A 23,299-nucleotide genomic window follows, 5' to 3' on the forward strand; every position below is an offset into this window, starting at 1 on the left:
ATCCCTGGGTAATACAGACAGGAATTGGTCTATGCCACCAACCTGGGAACTAGGGTGCACATCTCAGTCTTTCTTCATCAGTGTGGATTTGCCATATATCTCCCACTTCTAAGTGCTCTGAGCTTCTGTGTCAAAATTTTGCCTAGGTCACAATCCCAAGTCCAGGGCAGGAGAAAGGCACGGATGGGAGCTTGGCCTCTTCATTTCCTTTCTCTGCTATAGACTGAGTCTTCCACATGCTTTTTGTCACATAGAAGGAATAGGAGAACCTGCTTGAGACAGGAGTTCCTGGGAGACACTTAATCCCCTGGAGTCCCATATGTCACCTATCAAAAGGTAAACCTAGTAGTGGGACCAAATAAAGACAACACTGCAGCAGCAAACACCAATGTACAGCAGATTCAGCAGAGCTACTATAAAGTATGCAGAATTTGATATCTAAAAAACGAATTTCAGGCCAGCTAATGAAAAAATTTCTTCCCAAACTTTATGAATATTCATGAACACACACACATGCACTTATCATCACCACTCATGCTTTTTCTGCTCATCCCCATTTTCTTGCCCATCAAATGCTCTTTTTAGCCCAACAGCTTCAAGTCCCCTTGTTCAGACATTCCAGTCCTTTACTCCTGCCTCATCTTTCAGCCTGCCTTTTTTGCTCCCATTCCAGTGACTCCAGTTCTCAAAATCTCAGACACTGAATCATAGTCTCTTCACTGCTGTGTGGCAATAACAGGACAGATGGAGCCCTGAGAGTAGAGGGGACCAGTCTTCCTACTTCCCCATCATACATCAGAAGTTTCCTGTTCTTAACAAGAACAGCACTACAGCATGAAAGCAACCCTGCAGATGCACTATTTAGGCTGAAAAGTCAAGCACCACCACAGTGTGAAAAGCCAAAATATAGGCTGTGGGAGCAGCAGTCACTTGGCCAGGTGTGTGGGGGTGTTGTGACCCCCGCATTGCTCCCTGGCCCCAAGGGCACACACTTATTTCTCAGAGAGCTCTTTCCTCCCTCAGTGCTCAGCTCAGACAGTGCTGTGCTAGTAAGTGGCTATTTATTTTGCTTTCTTGTAGCAGTTCAGTGTGTGGCTCTGTGACACATTTGCTGCATATTAGTCCAAGCCTGCTCTGAAGATAGCCTTTGTTAATTCCCTCCTGAGCTTTTCTGTGGAGTTCATCAATGCAGCACTTGTGTGCCTCTTAAATGCTAATTCATTTACTGCCATAGCATGACTGTGAGAGTTGGTTTTCTTTTAATTTTCATTTTGCATGTGGAGAGCTGAAGCGCAGTGAGATTAGGGTACAAGTATTCCTCTAATATGGGGTGCCCATTTCCCAATGCTGAAGGTCTGATTTTGCAGAGTCCTCAGCATTAAATGACAGCATGAATGTTCAAAGCACGTGCTGTATATTTCTATACCCCAAAGTCTATAGCTTGGCAGGTTGAAAATAAGCAACATGCAACCTCACCATCTGTGTGAAATTTGGTTTAAGCTACTTGCCAGCCTGACACAGGGGCTTAGGGGGAGAGTGAGAGCAGGATCTGCTTCTCCAGTGTTGCACCCGACAGCCTGAACCAAAGGATCACTCCCGGTCTCCATCAGCAAGCAAATGCTTGCCCACCAAGTGTGCGTCCTAGCCCAGCTGCTTCCAGTCTGTTATGCCTACCTCATCTTTCAGTCTGCCTTACGGCTTCCATCCCAGTGACCCAAGTGCCCAGTATCCCAGGTGGGTTCACTGCTAATGATGAGTCCATCATCAGCAAATTTGCTGATGACACCAAATTGGGAGGGAGTGTCGACCTGCTGGAAGGCAGGAGGGCTCTGCAGAGGGATCTGGATAGACTTGAGAGATGGGCTGATTCCAATGGGATGAAGTTCAATAAAGCCAAGTGCCAGGTCCTGCACTTTGGCCACAACAACCCCATGCAGCGCTACAGGCTGGGCACAGAGTGGCTGGAGAGCAGCCAGGCAGAAAGGGACCTGGGGGTACTAATTGACAGGAAACTCAACATGAGCCAACAGTGTGCCCAGGTGGCCAAGAAGGCCAATGGGATCTTGTCCTGTATCAAAAATAGCGTGGCCAGCAGGAGCAGGGAAGTGATCCTTCCCCTGTACTCTGCGTTGGTGAGGCCACACCTTGAGTATTGTGTTCAGTTCTGGGCCCCTCAGTTCAGAAAGGATATTGAGGTGCTGGAGTGGGTCCAGAGAAGAGCAACAAGGCTGGTGAAGGGACTGGAGCATAAGTCCTATGGGGAGAGGCTGAGGGAGCTGGGGTTGTTTAGCCTGGAGAAGAGGAGGCTCAGAGGTGACCTCATCACTGTCTATAACTACCTGAAGGGAAGTTCTAGCCAGGTGGGGGTTGGTCTCTTCTCTCAGGCACTCAGCAATAGGACAAGGGGGCACGGGCTTAAGCTCCACCAGGGGAAATTTAAGTTGGATATCAGGAGAAAATTCTTTACGGAGAGAGTAATCAGGCATTGGAATGGGCTGCCCAGAGAGGTGGTGGATTCACCATCCCTGGAGATTTTTAAACGCAGATTGGACGTGGCACTGAGTGCCATGATCTAGTAAATGGACTGGATTTGGACCAAGGGTTGGACTCGATGATCTCGGAGGTCTTTTCCAACCCAATCGATTCTATGATTCTATGATTCTATGATTCTATGATTCTAAATCCTCATCTCTCCAATTCTCCTGCCAAAAGCAGAGAGGATGCAGCCCTGAGAGCAAGGGGTGTCAGTCTTCCAAATCCTGGCTCCATGTCTTGCTATAGAATGGCCTAATGTAGGGACAATGGCGATCACAAGTAAAAGTTGTAATTGCAAAAGCCCTCTGCACCCCATAGCCTAGACAGGAGATGCACATTGCAGGCATGAACCATCAACCAAAGCTGAACAAGTTTATTTATGTTGGGAGGCCAAGCTAAAGTATGAGGCAATCGTTGGGGCCATTATATGCTAAAATTAAATATGTTTCTGGAGGGCATGTGTGAATTGCCCTTTCAAAGGCTAGTAATTCAGCCAGATGTAGGTGGATTTTTCACAGGACAGCAAAAGACATAAGCAGTGTAAAACCATTTGTTTTATTAAGTGTCATGTTTCTAATCTAAACTACTAAACTTTTGGCAAATTTATAGCCAGGTGAAGACATAATTTACGATGCAATATTTTAGGCAGACTGAACACCACTGGTTCTGCCATTCCCACCTCCAGCCTGTGTTTGTGCACCCATGCACTGGGAATTGAGTGCTGTGAACAGATGAAACCCATGCTGCCAATGTCCCCAGAGAGCAACTGATTTCCTGCCTTGCCCCAGGGCACCCCCAGCACCAAGCTATCTGTCCCTCCTGTCCTTGGTTCACCTGTGGCTTTGCAGCTCAGATCTCCTTGGCTTCTCTCATTGCTTATTCCTGAGGGTATTCTGAACCATCTCTCCTGCAGCTTCCCTAGGACCTCCTAATGTGCCAGATCCACCAATTCCTTTCCATTTCTCTCTGATGTATGAGCAGAACTCTGGTCAAAAGCTATAAAACTGTTCAACAGCTAATAATCTGTATTACTAGGTAATGTATACATTACATGATATGCATGTCCCTGGAACACCTGCTTTACTATCAAGATGAGTCTCATTCATCGTCTCTGTATGGGGGAAGCATTTCTGCGGAAGTATTTAGAAATTCTCCATTGTTTGAAATAATTCATAATAAAATAACGAATGCAAGCCTTGCACCATAGGTTTTGCGTATTACAGAGCTATTTTATCACAAGGAGTTTCTTTCTTTTCCTCCAAAACTAGTAGAAATGCACCCCAGCTACAAGCAGGACAACCTAGGTGCCATCCATGGGCAGTGGGAAGTTTTCAAACATTTTCATACTGATTTTTATTTGCTGGTATTTTACTACTTCTGCAGTTAATTGGTGCTGACTGTGAACCGGCATAAAACGTGACCCATAAAAGCAGAAACATATGGCGAAGGAACATTAAGGTCACACTAAGGATAACAACTAGAAAGGTCTGCCTTGCACAGCCCAGCTGGGCATATGGAGGAACCAGTCTGAATAAATAAAAACCTTACATAAGTCACCCCCATGAATGGCCCCTTTTGGATCTAAAACTGTTCCAGTCGGCATTAGTGTGTACCAGTTGTAATACCCTTCCTTCTGGAAGCAGGATCCTGTTTCTGAGAAACAACAATTAGTTTCAGCAGCAAGTTCATTTGAATATCAGGCTTTTGAAAATGCACACATCAGGAGGCAATAATGGCAAACCCTAATCTGTACTTTAAAATCCTTTCACTCTAATCTAGGACATAAAAATCCACATGCTCTAACTCAATAGCACTGAGTTAGAATGCAATGCAATGCATTCTTACAGGCTTTTTTGCTGTATTTTCAAAATGCCTAATATGAGGGCTTTTCATAAACCACTAGGCAGGTCATTGCCTCTTTATGTGCAAAAGTCCTTTAGAAAATGGCCTCAAATATGCCAGGTGATGTTCAGATTAGATATTAGGAAAAGTTTCTTCACTGGAGGTGTTGTCAAGCATTGGAGCATGCTGCCTGGGGAAGTGGTGAAGATACCATCCCTGAAGGTATTTAAAAGACATGTAAATGTGGTGCTTAGGGACACCTAAGTGTTTAGTGGTGGACTTGGCAGTGCTGGGTTAATGGTTGGACCTGATGATCTTAAAGATCTTCTCCAACATAAATGGTTCTATAATTCTATGATTCTATTAGTTTCTACTTCAGAGCAGAAAAATGTAATGGTGTCTTAATATACAGATTGTACATTTTCACAATTAGTGTCTTTGGTTGTACTTTAAATGTTTTACCCTAACTCTGAATTTACTGAGTCTCTAATAAGGTTGACTCAGCGATAGCAATGTTCTTGCAACCCATGTTATCCTAAGAATAATTTTTAACCCCAAATTTGATTAAAGTTATAATTAATTAAACTTTGATTAAATAAATTTCATTAAACAGCACAGACTGTTTGGCCAGAATAAATACGTAGTTGTTAGGTAAAATTTCCTTTCTCTGAAGGGCAATTGTAAATTGCAGTAGGTTTTCAGGCCTATTTGCACCAGCAGCAAGCTAAAAGCAAGCACTTTTTTGGTGCCTGGGAGGGCAGAGAAAGAACATTCAGCTCACAGGCTGTGCTCGGTGCCTGCACAGGGAAAAAGCAAAGGCAGAGAACACTCTTTGTCACTTGGATGAAGACCCAGTTCAGACATCAAGAAGTGACCCAGATGCAGCTGCAGAAGCAAGTGACATGGAGGTAATGTGCTGCTGCAATTTACTTTTTGCTGCTGGACTTGAGTGTAAGAGCAAGGGTGACACTGGGGAAAAAAGGAAGCTCTTCAAAGAACTGAGCTCTTTCACATCTTCCCCCATCGCTGAATCCATCCCTCCAACTAGGGATGCTCACCCACTGTGGATAGGTACTCAAATAACTACAGGCATGCTTCTCCCACTGTGGCTGGCCAAAAAACTATGCCCTATTGGCACAGTGATATGTAGAGAGCAGTCCCTGACTCTTTAACTGCTAGGCTTAACCACCCACCATAACTATTCATTAAACTGCACATCCAGATAAAACCTCCAGCTGTTCCTAAAAACAACAGCTCATCAACAAAAGCCAGCATGAGCGCCTCAGGCAAATGCTTTGCTTTTGTGTGAGCTCCCTGTTGATTAAAGCAAACCAAGGCCCCTTTCTGACCATCAGGGCTCACAGAATATTTGGCCACAGCTCAAAGGGAGGTGACTTTCTTCCCTGTACGCCAAATTGCCACACCATTTACATTGCTCTCAAATCTCAAAGCTCATAAGTGACAGGCTCCCTGTGTGGATGCAGGCCCTTCAGAAGAGATGGCCCAAGACAGGGGAAGGATCTGCTGCCATTGCTGCTCGCAGGACTGTGGAATGGATGTGGCCAAGCTCTTGGATTAAACAAACTACTGTATCAGCGCTGGTTTGCATGTTTACTACCTTGCCCATTTCAGACTTCACTGAGCTGAATCTTAATAAACATATATTCTGAATGAATTTTTGTTATTGTTGCTTCCTCTCCCTCCCTCTGGCCATTAAGACTCATTATGTGGAGTCATCAGCTGTTTTGCTTTGTTTCCCATCTGTTCATACAGTACTTGGGTTCTGAGATAACACCGCAGATGGGAGTGCAATTTCCACTGTTTTGATTTTGCCCCAGTGGGGCTTCATGTGGCCACTGGTGGAAAAATTGCAATGGTTTTGATTAAAGATTTTCCATATTATAGAAACTTGTCAGTCTCAAAATTTTTAAGATTGTGTCAGTGGCTGGAGTCAGTGGCAGTCTTTTTCTAAGAGGATTATCAATCCTTATCTCTGTCTACAATGCCTCCATTCTTTGAAATCAACAAGGACTCTTTTTTGAGAATAAATCTTGTGCAAGTTCAAGTCACAGGGAAAAACCACCCCTGCCTGTGAATAGGAAGAAGGTCGCATTCTGGTCCCAGAAATTGGAACCTAATGAGACTTTGACAGGCAAGTCTAATCTCCTGTAGCCACTTCATATTCAACTGTTCATAATAGACCTTTCACTTGTGTATCAGTTAGACTGTCATATTGGCACGCTGTTTCAGTCCTCTGATAACTAGCAAACCAACTCTCATTTGCAGCCAAGGTATACTTTGATCAGCTTATACCTATTTGATTCCGTGCCTGAGTTGTCCTTTTTCTCAAATACCTGTTTCTCTGTCCCCAGTTTTTATTCCCTTCAAATCCATTTCAACCTTTGCCGTGAGAGACTGAACAAAGCACTGTCTTCTATAGCTTCTTGCTGAAAAAATACGCTCTCCACTCTCCTCAGTCTCCCACAAGTCTCAGGTGAACTTGTTTCAATTTATATGCACCTGCCCTGATGATGGGAGCCAAAGCACTGCTGCCAGTCCCGAACCCAACATACAGGCATGTACCTGCTCTAGCTTCAGCCCCCCCACACTGCTGCTTGGTGCTGTGTTTTTTCCTGGTCTGCATTTTGAGATTTATTTTAATTTTCAGGCCATGACTTCAGTTTGGTCTCAGACATGTCTTGAAAATTCCCTCTTTCTCCCCCTCTGCATTCATTTGCTAACAGAGATTAAGTGGCTACAACAGTTATTCTCTGGTTCCATTTCCTGTCACTTCTCTTCAAGATATATAAATCATATCTTGATTTCTCAGCATCTCTGCTACTAAAATTTCTACACACTATATTTGGAGTAGGTTGTGCCCAGGGTGACAACAATCTTTAGTTGTAGGGGATGGCAGCACTTTATTCCACAGGGACATTTCTCTGTGGTCACAGTGCAAGACTCAGTTACTATAGGAGCACTGAGCTCAAAGATTAAGAATGCTTTCATACAGTACTGGTCCAGTGGCAGCTCAAGCAAGGATGCGCTTGCGTGGCTTTGCATCAAGTGGCCACAGAGTCAGAAGGGGCTGCAACTCTGCACCATGTCATGCAGCCGGACAGTGCCATAGAGGGGAACAACTACTGTAGCTCCAGACTTCTGGATAAATCCACCTCCCATAAGCACTGCCCTTCCCTACAGTGGATTAATGGGCAGGTAAACCTGCAGCGATACCTGGGAAGTCAGAGAGAAGAGGACCCATAATTGTTCAGCAAGGCTTTTCATCCTTAAATTGCAGAAACCTAAGAAGACTCAGTCTTTATATATTTACCCCTTTCAGAGGAATAAGTTGCTAAGAAAAGGTCAGTGACCTTGACCTTTTTTTGGTTAAACCCAACATTTCACCAGAGAAACACAAAATTAACGTGTTACCTGAAAATGTATGCTGTGAGTGGAGGAGTAGAGGAGAGATTTTCAATGAAACCAGAAAATTGCTTTAATAAGGGGAGAAGTGATAGGACAATTGTGAGGGACTTATATTTAAGATGAAGAATAATGTTAGGAGATCACCTATGTATAGTGTAAACCTCCCTGGAGTAACCAGGAATCTCAGCCATAGCCTGAGTTTCTCATTGTCTTAGAGATATATGAACCTAAAGAGGCAAGGAGGGGAGATATATAAAGACAGGTATTGCTGGTAGAAGTCTGGAGACCTTTTAAGATGCCTTAGATATAAATCTGGTCTAACAAATCTAATAAAGCACACAATCATGCTTTCTGAGAATAGGCTTTTACCTATGCTTAGGCCAAACCATAATTTCAGGGGAAGAAGAATCAAAGCAAATACTCAGAGGGGAAAATCTGTTGAAGCCATGAACTTTTCACCTCTAACAACAAGTAATGACCACAGGGTGCAAGATCAGATGATTGACTTAACTGCTGAGTAACAAAATTAGGCTAAAAGTTAGATCTAGTCTGCCCAGAGGCAACATGACAAATTAGATTCATCCACTCCCCATATTTGTATTAATATTCTTTTGTATTAGTGAACAGATTATAAAAGAAGGCTTTGCCTCAAGGCAGGGTTTTTTGGCACTGAACTAATTTTCAAGCCGAGGTTCTTCCCTAAGGGCACGATAAGATCCTCCCTCCTTTGCAGTCACGGATCCTCTCCTCAGCAAGGGTTTACCTGTGAGCAGTTCTTAACACTTTGGAGCTTTAAAAACCTACAAATTTCTTTCTATAAAGCTAAAATGTATACTCTTGAGATGTGTTTTAATAACAATGAAATATTTAGTCAGTATCTTTCTAAGATTATTCTGTTTCACTGTCAATATTAAAAAAAAAAAAATAATTAATCAGCTCTCTGGGATGGTCTCTGTAAACTCAACCCAGCTCCCAGTCTTGGCTGGCAGTCAGTAGTAAGAATTGCTGACAATGCAACTGACAGTGCAATGGCTGCAGTTCACAGCCCCTCAGTCTTGCGGCCCTGTGAGCCCTTGATGTCGGTCATAAGTGTTTGTGTTTCCTGCACGAGGCCTCACTTTGCAGACACAGCTGTGTGGCATCCCTCTGACCTGGGAGGGAGCTGCGAATCAAGAATGCATTTCTTTTTCCTCTGAAGATGAAAGACTTTTAAAATTAATTGCATGACATTATGGCTTGTCTGTGTTGTCAGCTTTGATTTTGCTGTGACAAAATGATGGCCGTTCCCTGTCAGAGAGAGTGATGCCGTGCCTGTTAGCACTGCACTCATCAAGTGGCAGCAGCGAGGAAAGCATCACTGCGATCTCCATGGAAAGCAGTTTCATGGAGTGGGATGCCAAGGGTGAGGCGAGCGCAGATGTTACACTCACACAGGGGAGCCGACCTGGCCACCACTCGCTGCAGCTGGTGCTGGCTAAGCCATACCACCCACAACCTTGTGCCAGGTATCCAACTTCCTGACTGCATCCCCGGAATCAGTCCAAACTGCTGAGGGTGATACTCTCCAGAGGTGTTATTTTGAACATTCAGAGCTAAATGCACAATCACTAGAACTAAAATCAGAGCTCTTAAAAGAACAGCTCTGCAGCTGCCTTTGCAGGGCTTGATGAAACCAGCGGGAGCAGAAGCAGAGGGAGAAAACCAACCCCTTTTCCCTTTAGAGGGCAGTGTTCATCGTGCAACAGCCACATTTCTAAGGAGGTAAATCCCTTATCGATAACAACTGGGTCAGCAGCAGCAAAGCAGAGGCAAGTAATAGGGACCAGCACTGAAGCAGTGCTGCTGGTTGCACTGCACCGTACAGAGCAGCATCTCACTCTGATATACTTTCTGTAATGCTCTGTGCAGAGGCTCATTAATTTCCCCTCATTTTCATGCACAGTAATCAGACAAGTAATTACGGTTCCACTGAGAGGCTTCCTTTCTCCCACCACACCATGAGCGCAGTCCAGGGTGAAGGGCTCCTTACCATCAACATTTGCCAAATTACAGCTTCTCTTTGAGCCAGATGAGCCCTTCCTGTGAGATTTATGCCAAACCTGTTCAGAGAGCCAAATAAGAGATGATTTCAAAGGCGGTACTGTACCTTTTCATGGGTTTGGGTGAGGCCTCCCGCTCCAGGTTGGAGGACGCGTGCTTCACGTGCATGGCGTTGTAGGAGGTGTGGGTGTACTCGTTCTCGTCGCTGTAGTCGGGACCAAGTAACGTTCGAGCCCATGTGCCCATGTCGTAGGGAGGAAGAGTCCCCCCGAATTCGGAGGGCAGGCATTCAGGGTGTATTAGCTGGTGAAGACTGTTCAGGTTGTTACCATGAAGAAAGATCTTTAACAAATAAAAGAAAGTTCAAAGTCATCATCGATTCCTTACTTCACTAAGCACAATAATAGCAGCACTAATGAGGTGTGGAGTGTCATTAGTTGACAGTGCAGTTTCAGGTGGGAATTTCTAAAGCCCTCGGGGTTGGCTCAGTGGATGAGGAGGTGGGTATTAGCTTTGGGGTGGGCAGCTGAAGAGTTAGCCTGGCACTATAAATACTTCTGCTCTGATTGCCTTGCTTTTAGCGTATGACACTTTCAATTTCTTAAGTGCCAGATCAGGAGAAGTGGAAGTCAGGAGTTACGACTGATTATCGCTACTGTAAGAGGTTAGAGAAGTAAGAAGAAAAGGATGACAGCAGAGCTTACTGAAAGTAGATGTGAAGAGTAGGTCTTCAGCATCTGAGAGGGCAACCAGCTCTGCACTCCAGGACTGACATTTCCCAGGGGTGTACCAGGCTGTGTTGCCACTTTGCGCTGCTTCAGCACCATTTCTCTCTCTAATCCCTCTTTGCTTTCAGGCTGGTTCTACCCTTGTCCTGCCTAGTCAGACATAACTCAGGGTGGGCTCTGGGGCCTCCTGAGGGATGATCCGGTCATTGGTTGATAGACTGCAGAGAACAAATGGCTAAGATGACTGCCAGACCACAATTCACGTGGGTTTCAGTGGAGAAGATCTGCCTCTTCTGCAGTATCAGAAAACAGCCTTCAGGCACGGGCATTTTTTTTGAGGAAACATGTGAGTTACCACCATGTGAAAACAGTCAAGTTCCTGAAGGAATGAAATAGGAATTTTTACTCCAACAAAAAGAGTTGAGCTGAAGTTTCCTTCACTTGCAAGCAACTTCAGCCAGGCCTAATAATCCCTCCACACTGATGATTCTCTTCTATCCCTGGGCATGTCCCAGTAAAATGTATCCACACTTTGTTAGTGACAACGGGTTTCTGGTCCCTAGCAGAGTTATTGATTTATTCCAGACCATTGAAAACCCTAAGGTTTAAAAACAGCAGCAATTCTCTGAGGCCATATGCAAAATGCAGAGAGAAAAAGAAGAGAGCAGGCAGCTACTCGGTTACTCCAGGTCTGCAGCTTCCTATCCACCCTCCATCACCCGACCCCCATCTAATTACCCTTTTCCTTGTCTTGTCTTTGAGAAACGGTTTGATTAGCGTGTACAGGGCATGGATGTACCAGGGCTGATTGACAAAATGGACTCCTCCAAAACGTGCAGGAAAGCTGTCCTATAGAAAGAAAGAAAGGCAGTTAAGAGTCGCAGTGCTTTACTCCGGCAGTCAACAGGATGAAAGTCAGAGGAAGAATCTGCCTCTTTCCATCTGCAAACGAGCGCTGGGCTTGCTGGGAGGGGGCAAAAGAAAAATAGAAAGAAAAAAACCCAACAAAACCAGAAACAGATGCCTGGAAACGTTTGTATCAGTTTCCTCTGTTGGCAGAGGCAGTCCCTTCGCCCCTCCACACGCTGATGCATCAGTTGCCGATGAGATGCCTATGATTTAGAGCCGAGTCTCCAGCCACTTAGCATGAACATTTTTTAACTCCATCAGGGCATCTGACTGGGCTGGCCTGGGAAGTGAGAGGGGGTTGATAAGCACCGCTCCCTCGAGGGGAAGCTTTCTAATTTCTCATTGTGCAGCGCAAGGCAAGCCCCCAGTTCCCACGCACATCGCTGCTCAGCACTCACCTTTTCACCCTTCGGCCTCCCTGCCTCCCCCTGCTAAAATCATCATTACAATGGCTGACCTTTCGGGGTGAGCAAGCAGCTTATTACAGGGAGGAGGATGGGTGGGAAATGCTGATGAGTGAAGGTGTAGGGAGAGCGCACCATGACAGCACCATGGAAACTGCTGGAGCCGCGCTCGCTCTCGCTGCCAGGCTGAGCTCAAACACGCTCGGCATTAGTATGCAGGTAACGTCCTGCTGGCGAGGTGTTCGCTATAGCATCCTACCCCTGCTCCACCAGCCTGGCACGCTTCATAGGAGGTTGCTGGCGTGTCTTTAAAGGTTATTGTATATTGTGAAGGGTATTTTGTACCTACGATCTTATCTAACAAATGTCAGTCAGGGAAGACCCTAGAATTTTTTTGCATTGCATAAATAATGGGACAACTGCTGCTCCTGTGTGCAAATACGCTTCCAGGGAGAGGAGAGAGGCCCGTCTCTCCACTGTGAAAGGAGATTCTGATGAAGCCGTCCTCATCCTGTGTGTGCTCCTAACCCGTACAGCTCAGCATGTAAAGCAGAGCATAATCAGGTCTCTTCCTTCAGGGCTTTGGCTCTGGGATGCAGAGGTTCCTTCCCCCCACAATTAGCACAGGGTGTCCTGGGGTTTTCTCTCGCTTTCCTCTGGAGCATCAGAGATTGAGCACAGCTGGTGAGAATACAGGGTGGATTTGTGAGATGATATGAAAAATCCTCTTATACACCTGCTTGGTAGAGCTTCTGCGCTGCTTCAAGGTCAGTTTTTTCCCCAGGTTTGCATTATGTATGCGTCCACCACCTCCTGTCATGCAGCGCAAATCAGCAGGACTCTCCATGCTTTTTAGCACTGGCCATGGATTGCCTTGGCAGTCATCCTAAACGATACTCAGGTAATGTTTGTGAGCAGCCACAGGCATTCGGTGATACCTTTTTCTTTTGCTATACAGTATTTCACTATACAGCTGCTTCCAACTCAGGTCAGTTGACCTGAAATCATTACAAGTCTCAATATTAGATGCTCTGTGAAAGACTGTTGCGTAATCAGGCCATCCTGAAGGAGGACAAGCAGTGCAACATCACAAGTGATACCATTTTAAATTCTAGTAAACTATGAATTGAGCTTTTAAGACCCCACCTTGTTTGGGGTCCTCACATAAGAATGGTGTGAACCTGTTAGAGCGAGTCCAGAAAAGAACCACAAAGATGATCAGAGGATCAGAGCACCTCTCCTACAAAGACAGGCTGAGAGAGATGGGTAAAGAGGGGTTGAGATGACAGATTTAGAGTAGACACTAGGAAGAAATTCCTTCCTCAGAGGGTAGTGAAGCACTGGAACAGGTTGCTCCGAGAAATTGTGGATGCCCCATCCCTGAAAGTGTTCAAGGTCAGGTTTGATAGGGTCCTGAGCAACCTGATCTACTGAATGGCATCCCTGCCCATGACCAGGAGGATTGGAAGTAGATGACCTTTAAGGTTGTTTCCAACCCAAGCCTTTCTATAATTCTATTTTATGATTCTATGATTCTTTTCAAGGATGTTCTGTTGAGGTGTTCATTTGTAATAAAGATGACTGTATTTCCACTGCTATTGGAATATTCATTAGAATTTAGGAATGCATCTCTGACTGAGATAAATTACTGCAGTGCTGCAAGTTGTAGTGACTTCAACTGGGCTGAGCCAAGAAACAGCTGCAGAGAGTCCGAGCCCACCTAGAAAAAACATGGCCTGACAGAAGTATGAAGTGAAGTCCAAAGTGATTTTCTACCGTGTGATAACCTAAAATTGTGTTTTAGAGCAGACCAGAGCCATAAAATGGCCATGTCATGTAAAATTCACATATTCGGGTGCCTTTCTCGCACATGGGAATGAAAATTTTAAGATTTGAAACTTTTCACAGATTATTCTAAAAAAATCTTAAGACAAACTGGAATGTTCCCTGTTTACCTTTGTTTATTTATTTATTTATTTCACAGAATCACATAATCACAGAATATGTTGAGTTGGAAGGGACCCACAAAGATTATTGAGTCCAACTGGATCCCTACAAATCTATAGGGCCTAATAGGATTCATCCCAGAATCCTCTGAGAGCTGGCTGATGTCATTGCAAACCTCTCTCAATGGTTTTTGAGCAGTCTTGGGAATCCAGAAAGGTCCCAGTTGACTGGAAGCTGGTGAACGTTGTCCTACTTTTCAAAAAGGGCAAGAGGGAGGACCCCAGAAACTACAGCCCTGTCAGTCTCACTTCAATGCCTGGGAAAGTTATGAAGAAGGTTATTCTGGGAAGTACTGAAAAACATCTGAAAAGACAATGCAGTAATTGGTCAGCATGATTTCATGAGAGGAAAGTCCTGCTTATCAAACCTGATTTCCTTTTATGAAAAGGTAACCCGCCTAGTTGATCAAGGGAAGCCAGCTGATGTAATATTTTTGGATTTCAGTAAAGCTGTTGATACTGTCTCTCACAGGATCCTTCTGGACAAAATGTCCAGCACACAGCTGGATAAACACATCATGCAGTGGGTGAGCAATTGGCTCACAGGTCAAGCACAGGGGGTCATAGTGAATGGGGTAACATCAGACTGTCGCTAGTGGGGTCCTGCAGGGCTCCATCTTAGGCCCTGTGCTCTTCAACACCTTCATAAAGGACTTGGACACAGGACTGGAAGGGACACTAAACAAATTTGCAAATGATACAAAACTTGGAGAAGCTGTTGACTCCCTCGAAGGCAGAGAGGCCCTGCAGAGAGACCTTGACAAATTAGAGGTCTGGACAATCATCAACCATATGAAGTTCAACAAGGGAAAGTGCCGGATTATAACCCTGGGATGGGGCAACCCCGGAGGTATGTACAGACTGGGGAATAAGATGTTGGAAAGGGACCTGGGTGTCCTGGTTGATGGCAAGTTGAATATGAGTCAGCAGTGCCCTGGTAGCCAGGAGAGCCAACTGTGTCCTGAGGAGCATCAGGCCCGGGATCACCAGTGACCGGCATCACCAGCCGGTCGAGGGAGGGGATTGTCCTGCTCTGCTCTGCACAGGTGCGACCTCGCCCTGGATATTGTGTGCAGTTTTGAGTGGCATCATATAAAAAAGACAATAAGCTATTAGAGAGTGTCCAAAGGAGGGCAACAAAGATGGTGAAGGGCCTTGGGTGGAATCCATATGAGGAGTGGCTGAGGTGACTTGGTTTGTTCAGCCTGGAGGAGACTGAGGGGAGACCTCATTGCAGTCTACAACTTCCTCATGAGGGGAAAAAGAGGCACAGATACCAATCTCTTCTATTTATTTCTCTATTTATTTATTTGTTTCTTATTAATTCTGTGTCTGTCAAGCTGGCTGCCATCTCACAAGTTGTATCTCTAAGGAAGAAGTTCTGCACACATTTGCTCTTTGGGAGTAAATTGCCATAGCTGTTCCCAGGCTGAACTGTAGCAGCACAGGTCAGTGTAGAAGACACAGTCTGAGTCTGAAGCACAAAACAGTAAATGAGAGATGGGAAGCAAGCGAATAACTTTAAGACACAGAAATTTATACGGACCCGAAAAAGAAAATTGTTTTGCCTTCTCACTGGAATGCACAAATTATATTAATCACAACCTTCAGTGAGAAATGTCATTTGGACTTCATTTCCAAGGGAGAATGTGTTTTTTTTTGAACATGTTGACCAGCCTTAACAATACCATGTTACCCAGAAAGGTCTAAATACTGAGTACTACAGGAACCAGCCAGAGGTTTAAACTGGCAGCCTGCCTTTGGAAAAGGTCGACTATGGAGCAGGATGTATTTTCCTATATAGAAAATTAATTTTATGTCCACCCAATACAGATTGTTGAGTCTATTAACTAGATTCTGTCTGATACATTTATAGATTAAGTATTACAGGAAAGCCTGTAATATAACAATTTTATTTAAAAGCAATTGCTTTCTTTTCGTTCTGAAGGTACATCCACAAATGCACGAAGACCCTTGAAAAGGAAACATGATGGTCAGGAAAAATAACAAACATCAAGGAACATTTCTTTCTCTGTGTAAATTTCTGCTAAATTTTTTTCCTCACCCTATTAAGCACAATAAGCTCAATTTGACCTTCATCCCTCAGTCCACCTGCATTTGTAAGACTGTCAATTAGAGCAAGGACAATTTTTTTTTTTTTAAACAAAGAAATTTGATGTGGGAATCATCCAGACACTATCTGGAACTGCAACATACTAATTTTACATGAGTCCCTAATTAGAGCAGAGCTGTCTTGGAAAGAAAAGCTCCTGTCTGGAGGTCTGCCTTGTGCAGCTCCAGGAAGATGTATGAGACATTTCCCACACCCCACTCAGTGTCTCTGATGCTTTCCCTGGGGCAAGGTGAAAGTAGCTGAAATTGATTTTCTGCTGGAGAGCTTTTGCTTTTAGGAATTCTCTTTTGATTTCTCATGACTTGTGATTCCTTGGGAAGGTGTATTTTATAATGAGGTACATTTTTTGGAGTCAGCTGTGAAATGGACCATGGGATCATGGAGCCTTTTCTTGACCTGATTCCTTGACAAAAATACCCAGTTCTGAGGATATATTAACGTTTTATTTCAATGGTGTAAATGAAATATAGCACATATGAATTGGTCTAATTACTTTTGGGCACTTCTTCTTATCTGAAAACCAGGCTGGACATATTAGCATGTTGCTCAGTGGTGAAATTGCAGTGTGAATAAACACATCCAACCCAGTACTAATCTAGCTAACTTGCTTTTCAGCAATAGCAGGGAATCATGGAATGGGTCAGATTGGAAGGGACCACAGTGGGTCATCAGGTCCAAACTCCCTGCTCAAGCAGGGTCATCCCAGAGCACATGGCATGGAATTGCATCTGAACGGTTCTTGAACGTCTCCAGTGAGGGAGACTCCACAACCTCTCTGGGCAGCCTGTTCCAGTGTGCGGTCACTTGAACAGTGAAGAAGTTCTTCCTCGTATTCAGGTGGAACTTGCTGTACATCAGTTTCTACCCATTGCCTCTTGTTTGGAGAACCCGACTCCATCCTCTTGACACCTTCCCTTCAGATACTTACATACACTGATGAGGTCATCTCTTCTTGAGGCTAAACAGGCACAGTTCCCTCAGCCTTTCCTCATAAGAGAGATACTCCAGTCCCTTAATCATATTTGTAGCTCTCCACTGGACCCACTCCAGGAGCTCTGCGTTTCTCTTACACTGATGACCCCAGAACTGGACACAGTGCTCCATATGCAGCCTCACCACAGCTGAGAAGGGTAGGACCACCTGCCTCGACCTGCTGGCAATGGTCTTCCTAATGCAACCCTGCATACCTTTGGCCTTCTTGTCCACAAGGGCACACTGCTGGCTCATGGACAGCTTGTTGTCCACTAGGACCTCGAGGTTCTTCTCTACAGAGCTGCTTTCCAGCAGGTCATCCCCCAGTCACTATTGGTGCCTGGTGTTACCCTTCCTTAGATGCAGGACCCTGCAGTTGTCTTTGTCGAATTTCAGACTGTTCCTCTCTGCCCATCATTCCAACCTGTTGAGATCCTTCTGAAGGGCTGCACAGCACTCTGGGGTATCAGCCACTCCTCCCAGCTTTGTGTCATCAGCAAATTTGCTGAGGAGGCATCTGCTGCTTCATCCGGGTCATTGATGAATAAGTTAAATTGAACCTTGGAGGACACTACTAGGGACAGACTTCCAACTCGACCCTCTGCCACTGATTATGACCTTCTGGGATCTGCCGTTCAGCCAGTTCTCAACCCAATTCACTGTCCGCTCATTCACCTCACACTTCAGTGAAAGGGCCCCAGACATTTTCTTGGGCAGCTGGTTCACTCCAGAGTCAGACCAGGCCTTTTTAATTGGGACCTGAAGTGAGCTAAAACAAGGAATATATCTAACCATGCTGCAGTGGTGCCTTCCTGGAGCAGTGTAGGCAAGCCGAGAGAGAGAAAATTGTCCAAACACAGGGCATTGAATGAAACCAGATTTAATGAAACCAGTGTCACTGTTGGGACTTTTGTCCAATTTGTCTCTGTTTTATTTTGTATATTTGTTTCTTTACTGTTTTCAGTTATTCTCCCCCTTATCATCCACAAAGAAGAGAAAGAAATGAACACTTGAGTGCCACAGTGGAGCTGCCAGAGGCACCCCAAATCCATACAGGTCTTAATATATCTTTTGTTTCAGATTGGAGAAGTGTCTCCAACCTTGCAGGATAGAGCAAAATGTTACAGAGATCAGTGTTTCCCTTCTCTGCTCAGACCTCCTGTGCAGGAAAATTTCTGAACTGAAATGAGTCTGGGAATGAAAACTCTTGTTAAATAATGTTCCATTAAATAGCTCACGAGTGATACCTATGAGGTGATTGAGAAACAATTTTTCTTTATTTCTGCCTGTTCTTGCCATCACAACATCTATTTCTTTTGGCATGAGTTTGCATTAGAAACCTTTTACTATGGTGTTCTGGACTGCCTGAAAGCTAAAAATCAACATAATCTTCAATCATCTCCTCACACCAAAGTGTGTCAGGAAAGTAAAACAATGTTTGGAATACAAAAACTAATGAATCCAATCTCATGCTCAAGGTCATTGCTTTCAAACTGCATGAAGTGGCATCATAGACCAAGGACCTGAGCTCAATATCCATATTATAGTATATTTCTAGGTTATAGAACACCTGAATTTTGAGAAATAAGCGTTTTTAAAATGTTTTCATAACCTTTGCCCTTTGCAAATAGAAAACATACCTTGCCATCCTATTGAACTGCAATCTCAACTACACTTGTAAGTTTAATGCAAATCCAAATATAATCCCCCTTGAAAGAAAATAATTTCCCTCAGATTTAGGAAGATATCAGTCATAAACAAAACTGTTTAAAGCAAAATGTCATGTAAACTGAGGATAAAAACAGCATCTTCATGCCTGTGCACTTACATAATCAGTCTCCATAGTGGATTAAAGCTCCCACAGACCGTATTAATAGTTCAGGAAGATTTTATTAATAGTTCAGTCATAGTTTTTCCATGGAGAATATCCTTGAGTGTGTGATTTTAATGGATTGGTGCAATAAGAGAAGGAGGCTTTCCTTTCTCCACCTCTGCATCCAAATTCAGCCTCTGAAAGAGTGACAGTGGTTGAAAGTTGTTGTTCCCTGATTTTATGACTTTGTCAGATATTGGGTAGGTTGTTTCTATCAAAAACCTGTTCCTGAGCATGTTTAACTGAATTCCATGTAACACCCTAGGTATGGACAGAGAGGGCTGTCAAATAGTGCCTGCTAGGAGACAAGGTGAAGTGTCCCCCCATCACTACAGCTTCAGTTTCTAATTTTAATGCAGCTCCTACTAGCTGGATGTTTAGTTTGGCAGGAGGCGGTGGGAGGCAGAGGTAGGACTGGGAGCCATGAGAACCCTGGGACTGGGCTGCTCCTGCACCTCTGCAAGTGTTCCCTGGGGCTGCAGGAGCCAGGGCTGCTCCCTCTCACCCTCTGCAGTGCCTGCTGTGATCCCAGGCACGTTTCCAATCTCCACCCTGACAAGTTGCTCGTCGTTCTGTTATCTCTTTTTGCTCCCCTGTGTTTTTGAAGAGATGGGAATGCAAAATTAATGTTGCCGGTGGCAATGATTGCAAATCGTTTGCTTCTACCTTGGCATGCCCTCAGAGTACACAGGGCTTGGAAATAGCTGTAGAGTAGGGGAAAAGCATTAAAAAAAAAAGACATTAGTGCTAGCAGTGTAGCAGTCCTGACCTGCTTGAATATGATCGTAGAAAAAATTATTGCAATTGTGAGCAATTAATTGATTTTGGGTAAGTTGTGACTGTAACTGCTCACACCAAAATGCTCTTTTTTCTTTGAAGCACACAGTAGCAAAGGACTGGAGCAAAATCACAGGAAATCGTGAGTGCTTGGTTTATTTTTACATCGCATGCCCACATATGTAGATGAGGATGCTCTGAAGTATTTCTGCCAGAGAAGTAGAACTGAAAAATGAACATTGGGATGCATTCTCCTAAACATTTTCATTATGTTTGTTATCTCTTCTGCTACACTTGGTAACTTTTAAAATTCAGTCATTTGCAGTGGGTTTCTCCCAGCCATTATTACACACTATTGAGGTCCTACAGAGCATCTGTTCTTGGGTGTTGGCAGATGGCACCAATAAATCAGGTTATAGAACACAGATTTGCTCAGTAAACTTTGATTTGTCCTGATAGAATCGTGCTGTCATGTCATCTGGTCTAACAAAATACTTGTAACCTTGGGGCAAAAAGGGGATTTCTTCACAACCTTTTTACAAGAAACCCTTTACTGAATCCGCTCAGAATAATTTAGAAACAGAAAATTTGCCAGAAGCATTGACTCTGTTGGATTGACACCATACCCTAGTGCTACTTTTTTACTTGGCATGTACCCGTTTCACACACTTAAGCTATAGACTAAGGCTCCCTCCACAAACAAACAAAAAAAAGAGGTGAATAAATTGTATTGACAGAGAAACAGCAGGTTAATTCAGGGGGCTGGTTGAGGAGGTACACAGAGAAGAGACAAATTCAAAATGTGATTAAAAAATAGTGCAACAAAAAGCAGTGACACACTAATTTGGAAGTAGCCTATCCATGTTTGTAACTGAGGTGCTGCAGTTTACTCTAGATTAGGTCAGATTAGGAAAGGCCAGATGAGGATGCTCCTGGTGGCAGAGGAAGAGTGACAGTCACTCACTAAGTTAAGGAGGGGTATCTTGGGTCACAGGCAGCATGGGAAGGGACATGAATTAGCTGGAGGCTGTTTTTCAGAGTTAAAGAACTTGCTATGATCTTTGCAGCCAGCTCCAGCAAACCGAGCTAAATTGTCTCCAGTGTCCTGATTTTTGGTGTAAACTGTAGCTCAGGAACATGCTTATATTCAGCTTTCCTAAGTGAGGGTGACTGCAAGATGAGTCGCTTCTATTCCTGTATCTCACTGAATGTGAACGTCTGAAATTAGTTGTGGGGGAAGGAAAAAGCAGCAGGAAGATCATCAAAGCTGAAAGTAGTTTTGGGCTTAATTAGAAATGGCAAAATGTGCTGAGTACAGAGCAAGCCTGGCCTGGAGTCTTACTGGATGAGCACAGATGGTGCTGGCTGAAGTGTGTGACCCCAGGTCAGCTGGGATGCTTCACACTCCCTGCAATGCCAAGCCCTTGCCTGACTGTGACCTACGAGCTTTGGTTGCTCACTCAAAGTTATCGTCACAAGAAAGTCCCTGTGCAAACGTTAGGTTTCTGAGAGAAGTGACCTCCCTCCAATCCTTTCCTTGACACCAGGAGATAAAGCAGCGCTGTTTGTCTCCACTTGAGCTGTTGGTGGCTGTTTGTGGGTGTGAGTCAGTCTCAGTTTTGGGGATGTGATAAACAAATAGGTTTTTTTGTAGCCAGTTTTTAATGCAGGGCCTTCTGAAGCAAAATGCCCACCAGCAGAATGAGCACCTCCACCAAAGAAAGTAATGGTCAGCATTAAGACAGCTTTAATGAAGGAGCATCCTAATTCCCTTGCACCTGGAAAAGAATCCATCCAGGAGTGCTTTGTTTGGCATTGATAACTTGACCTAAAAAAAAATGTTCTATTTTTAATATACACTTTTTAAAAAGCATAACTTGGGGATTTTTTTTGAAAGTAATTTTTAAAAGCTAAGATTTAAACAAAATTAATTAGTGCTGTTAACCACTCTAGCAAAAAACACTGCTGTTTTTCTTAGCTGACCTGATTTGAAACTCTCTCTCCTATTTATCTCCATAGTCAGGCCTTGCACCCATCTTGAAGTGCAGTAGATTTGTGGGACACTGTGGTTGAAAGCACAGGGAGCGAAGGAGTTAGGGCAGAGAACAAGATGACACTGAGGCAAATCCACTAGGATTTAAAAGGCTGTTGAAAGAAGAGAGCTGAGTGCATTCAAAAAGTCAGTCCTGAAAAGCATAATGTATAGCACTTTATTTCTTGTCCAGTACTGAGATTTTAAACAAAAAAAGATATAAAAAGACTGCCTCTTTAGATTTGCATTGTTATGCTGAGAATGCTACATCATGTACGTAAAACATTTATTCTGTATTTTCTTCACATTGCTACTTGCTATATATATGTATATACATGCTCTCTGCCAAAATAGCTTTCTGTCTGAGCGAAGAGCAATGAAGACCAAACTCCCATGGTGAGGACAAATGCCCACAGCATTAGTTAAAGCCAGCCAAAGAAAAGCAATTAGAAAGGTCTTGTGGCACTTGCATTTCTTCTCAGGAGACCTACTGACTTTGCAAAGTTTCTCATCTCTGCTTATGGAAGTGCCGAGGTGTTAAACAGAATTCCTACAGTTGCATTACACTTGCATTGTGATTGAAAGCTGAAGATGGAGAAAAGGAGATTTTGTTATTTATAGTGCTAGGCAACCTATTTGGTGCTGAACAGAAGTTGGATCTAGCCTGGCTTGAACAAAGCATGGAACCATCTTAAAGCTTCTGCTTTCATATTAGAGATACATGGAAAGGAGATTATAAACTATCATTGTGATGAGATTATAACCTAGTACGGTCAGAAGAAAATGATCAAGCTATTTTTTTGTTGGCATTTGTTGACTGACTAAAACAATGTATTTGATAGAAATTTTTCCTTTTCCAGTAAATTTCTTTGCATCTAGCAGAAAGTTAAAAAAATCCTTTGTGTTGACTCCTCTGTACAGCTCCTTAAAGACATCACAGGCTCCCAACACTCATTTTCTCGGGGCTACCTGCTGAACAGAAGCTAGATTCTCATCTTATTTCACTAAGGATTTCAAATTTTACTCTAATTTGTTTGAGATTGAAACCTCATTTTAAAATGGAAGGTTTCCCTTCACCTGGCTCTTGCAGAACCCCTTTTTAACACAATTTCTATAGTTCCTGTCATCTTTGACAAATTTACTTTGATAAATGTCAGATGGTGAAGATGTTTTTTCAAATCTTTTTCTCTTTCAACAGGAGTGTGTATGTGTGTCTATGTGTGTGAGAAAACCCCATGACCTATCTTATTTTAAAGACAGTCAAAATGCAAAATTCCTGCTCAGTGCTGGAAACCCAGCAATACCAGGCAACTCATGCTGCATTAAACACCTGATAGTAGCAACACCTTTTCTTCATATACAACCCCTTATTCTTCAGACCAGTAGAAGCCTGGGGAAAAAAATCCCACCTAATATTATTTGCTTGATTCACTCTCTGTTCTTGTTCCAGTCTCTTAGTGAGATTGCTTTGTTTTCTTATGCCTTCATGCTGAAGGGAAAACTGTTTTGTGTATTTGTGTTTCATAAAGTCCCATGTAGTCACAGGACTGATTTGACAGGACCAGACCAATATGTCGGTTATGCAATAAAATATAATCTCTTTGTGTCTGCCCTTCTGTGA

The 23,299-nt window shown here is 43.7% G+C and overlaps 1 protein-coding gene across 5 annotated transcripts in view; it reads right to left on the minus strand.

The window, feature by feature from the left end:
• Positions 1-23,299, minus strand: part of CLVS1 (clavesin 1) — a 100,420-nt gene that overhangs the window by 6,646 nt on the left and 70,475 nt on the right. For all 5 annotated transcript variants that reach the window (XM_064652215.1, XM_064652181.1, XM_064652207.1 and 2 more), the window contains 2 exons: positions 11,310-11,420; positions 9,950-10,185 (listed from right to left, as the gene is read on the minus strand). In XM_064652215.1, the coding sequence (XP_064508285.1) occupies positions 9,950-10,185; positions 11,310-11,420 (347 nt within the window). The remainder of the gene's footprint in view (positions 1-9,949; positions 10,186-11,309; positions 11,421-23,299) is intronic.

Source organism: Pseudopipra pipra, chromosome 1, assembly GCF_036250125.1.
Source record: "Pseudopipra pipra isolate bDixPip1 chromosome 1, bDixPip1.hap1, whole genome shotgun sequence".
Classification (NCBI taxonomy): domain Eukaryota; kingdom Metazoa; phylum Chordata; class Aves; order Passeriformes; family Pipridae; genus Pseudopipra; species Pseudopipra pipra.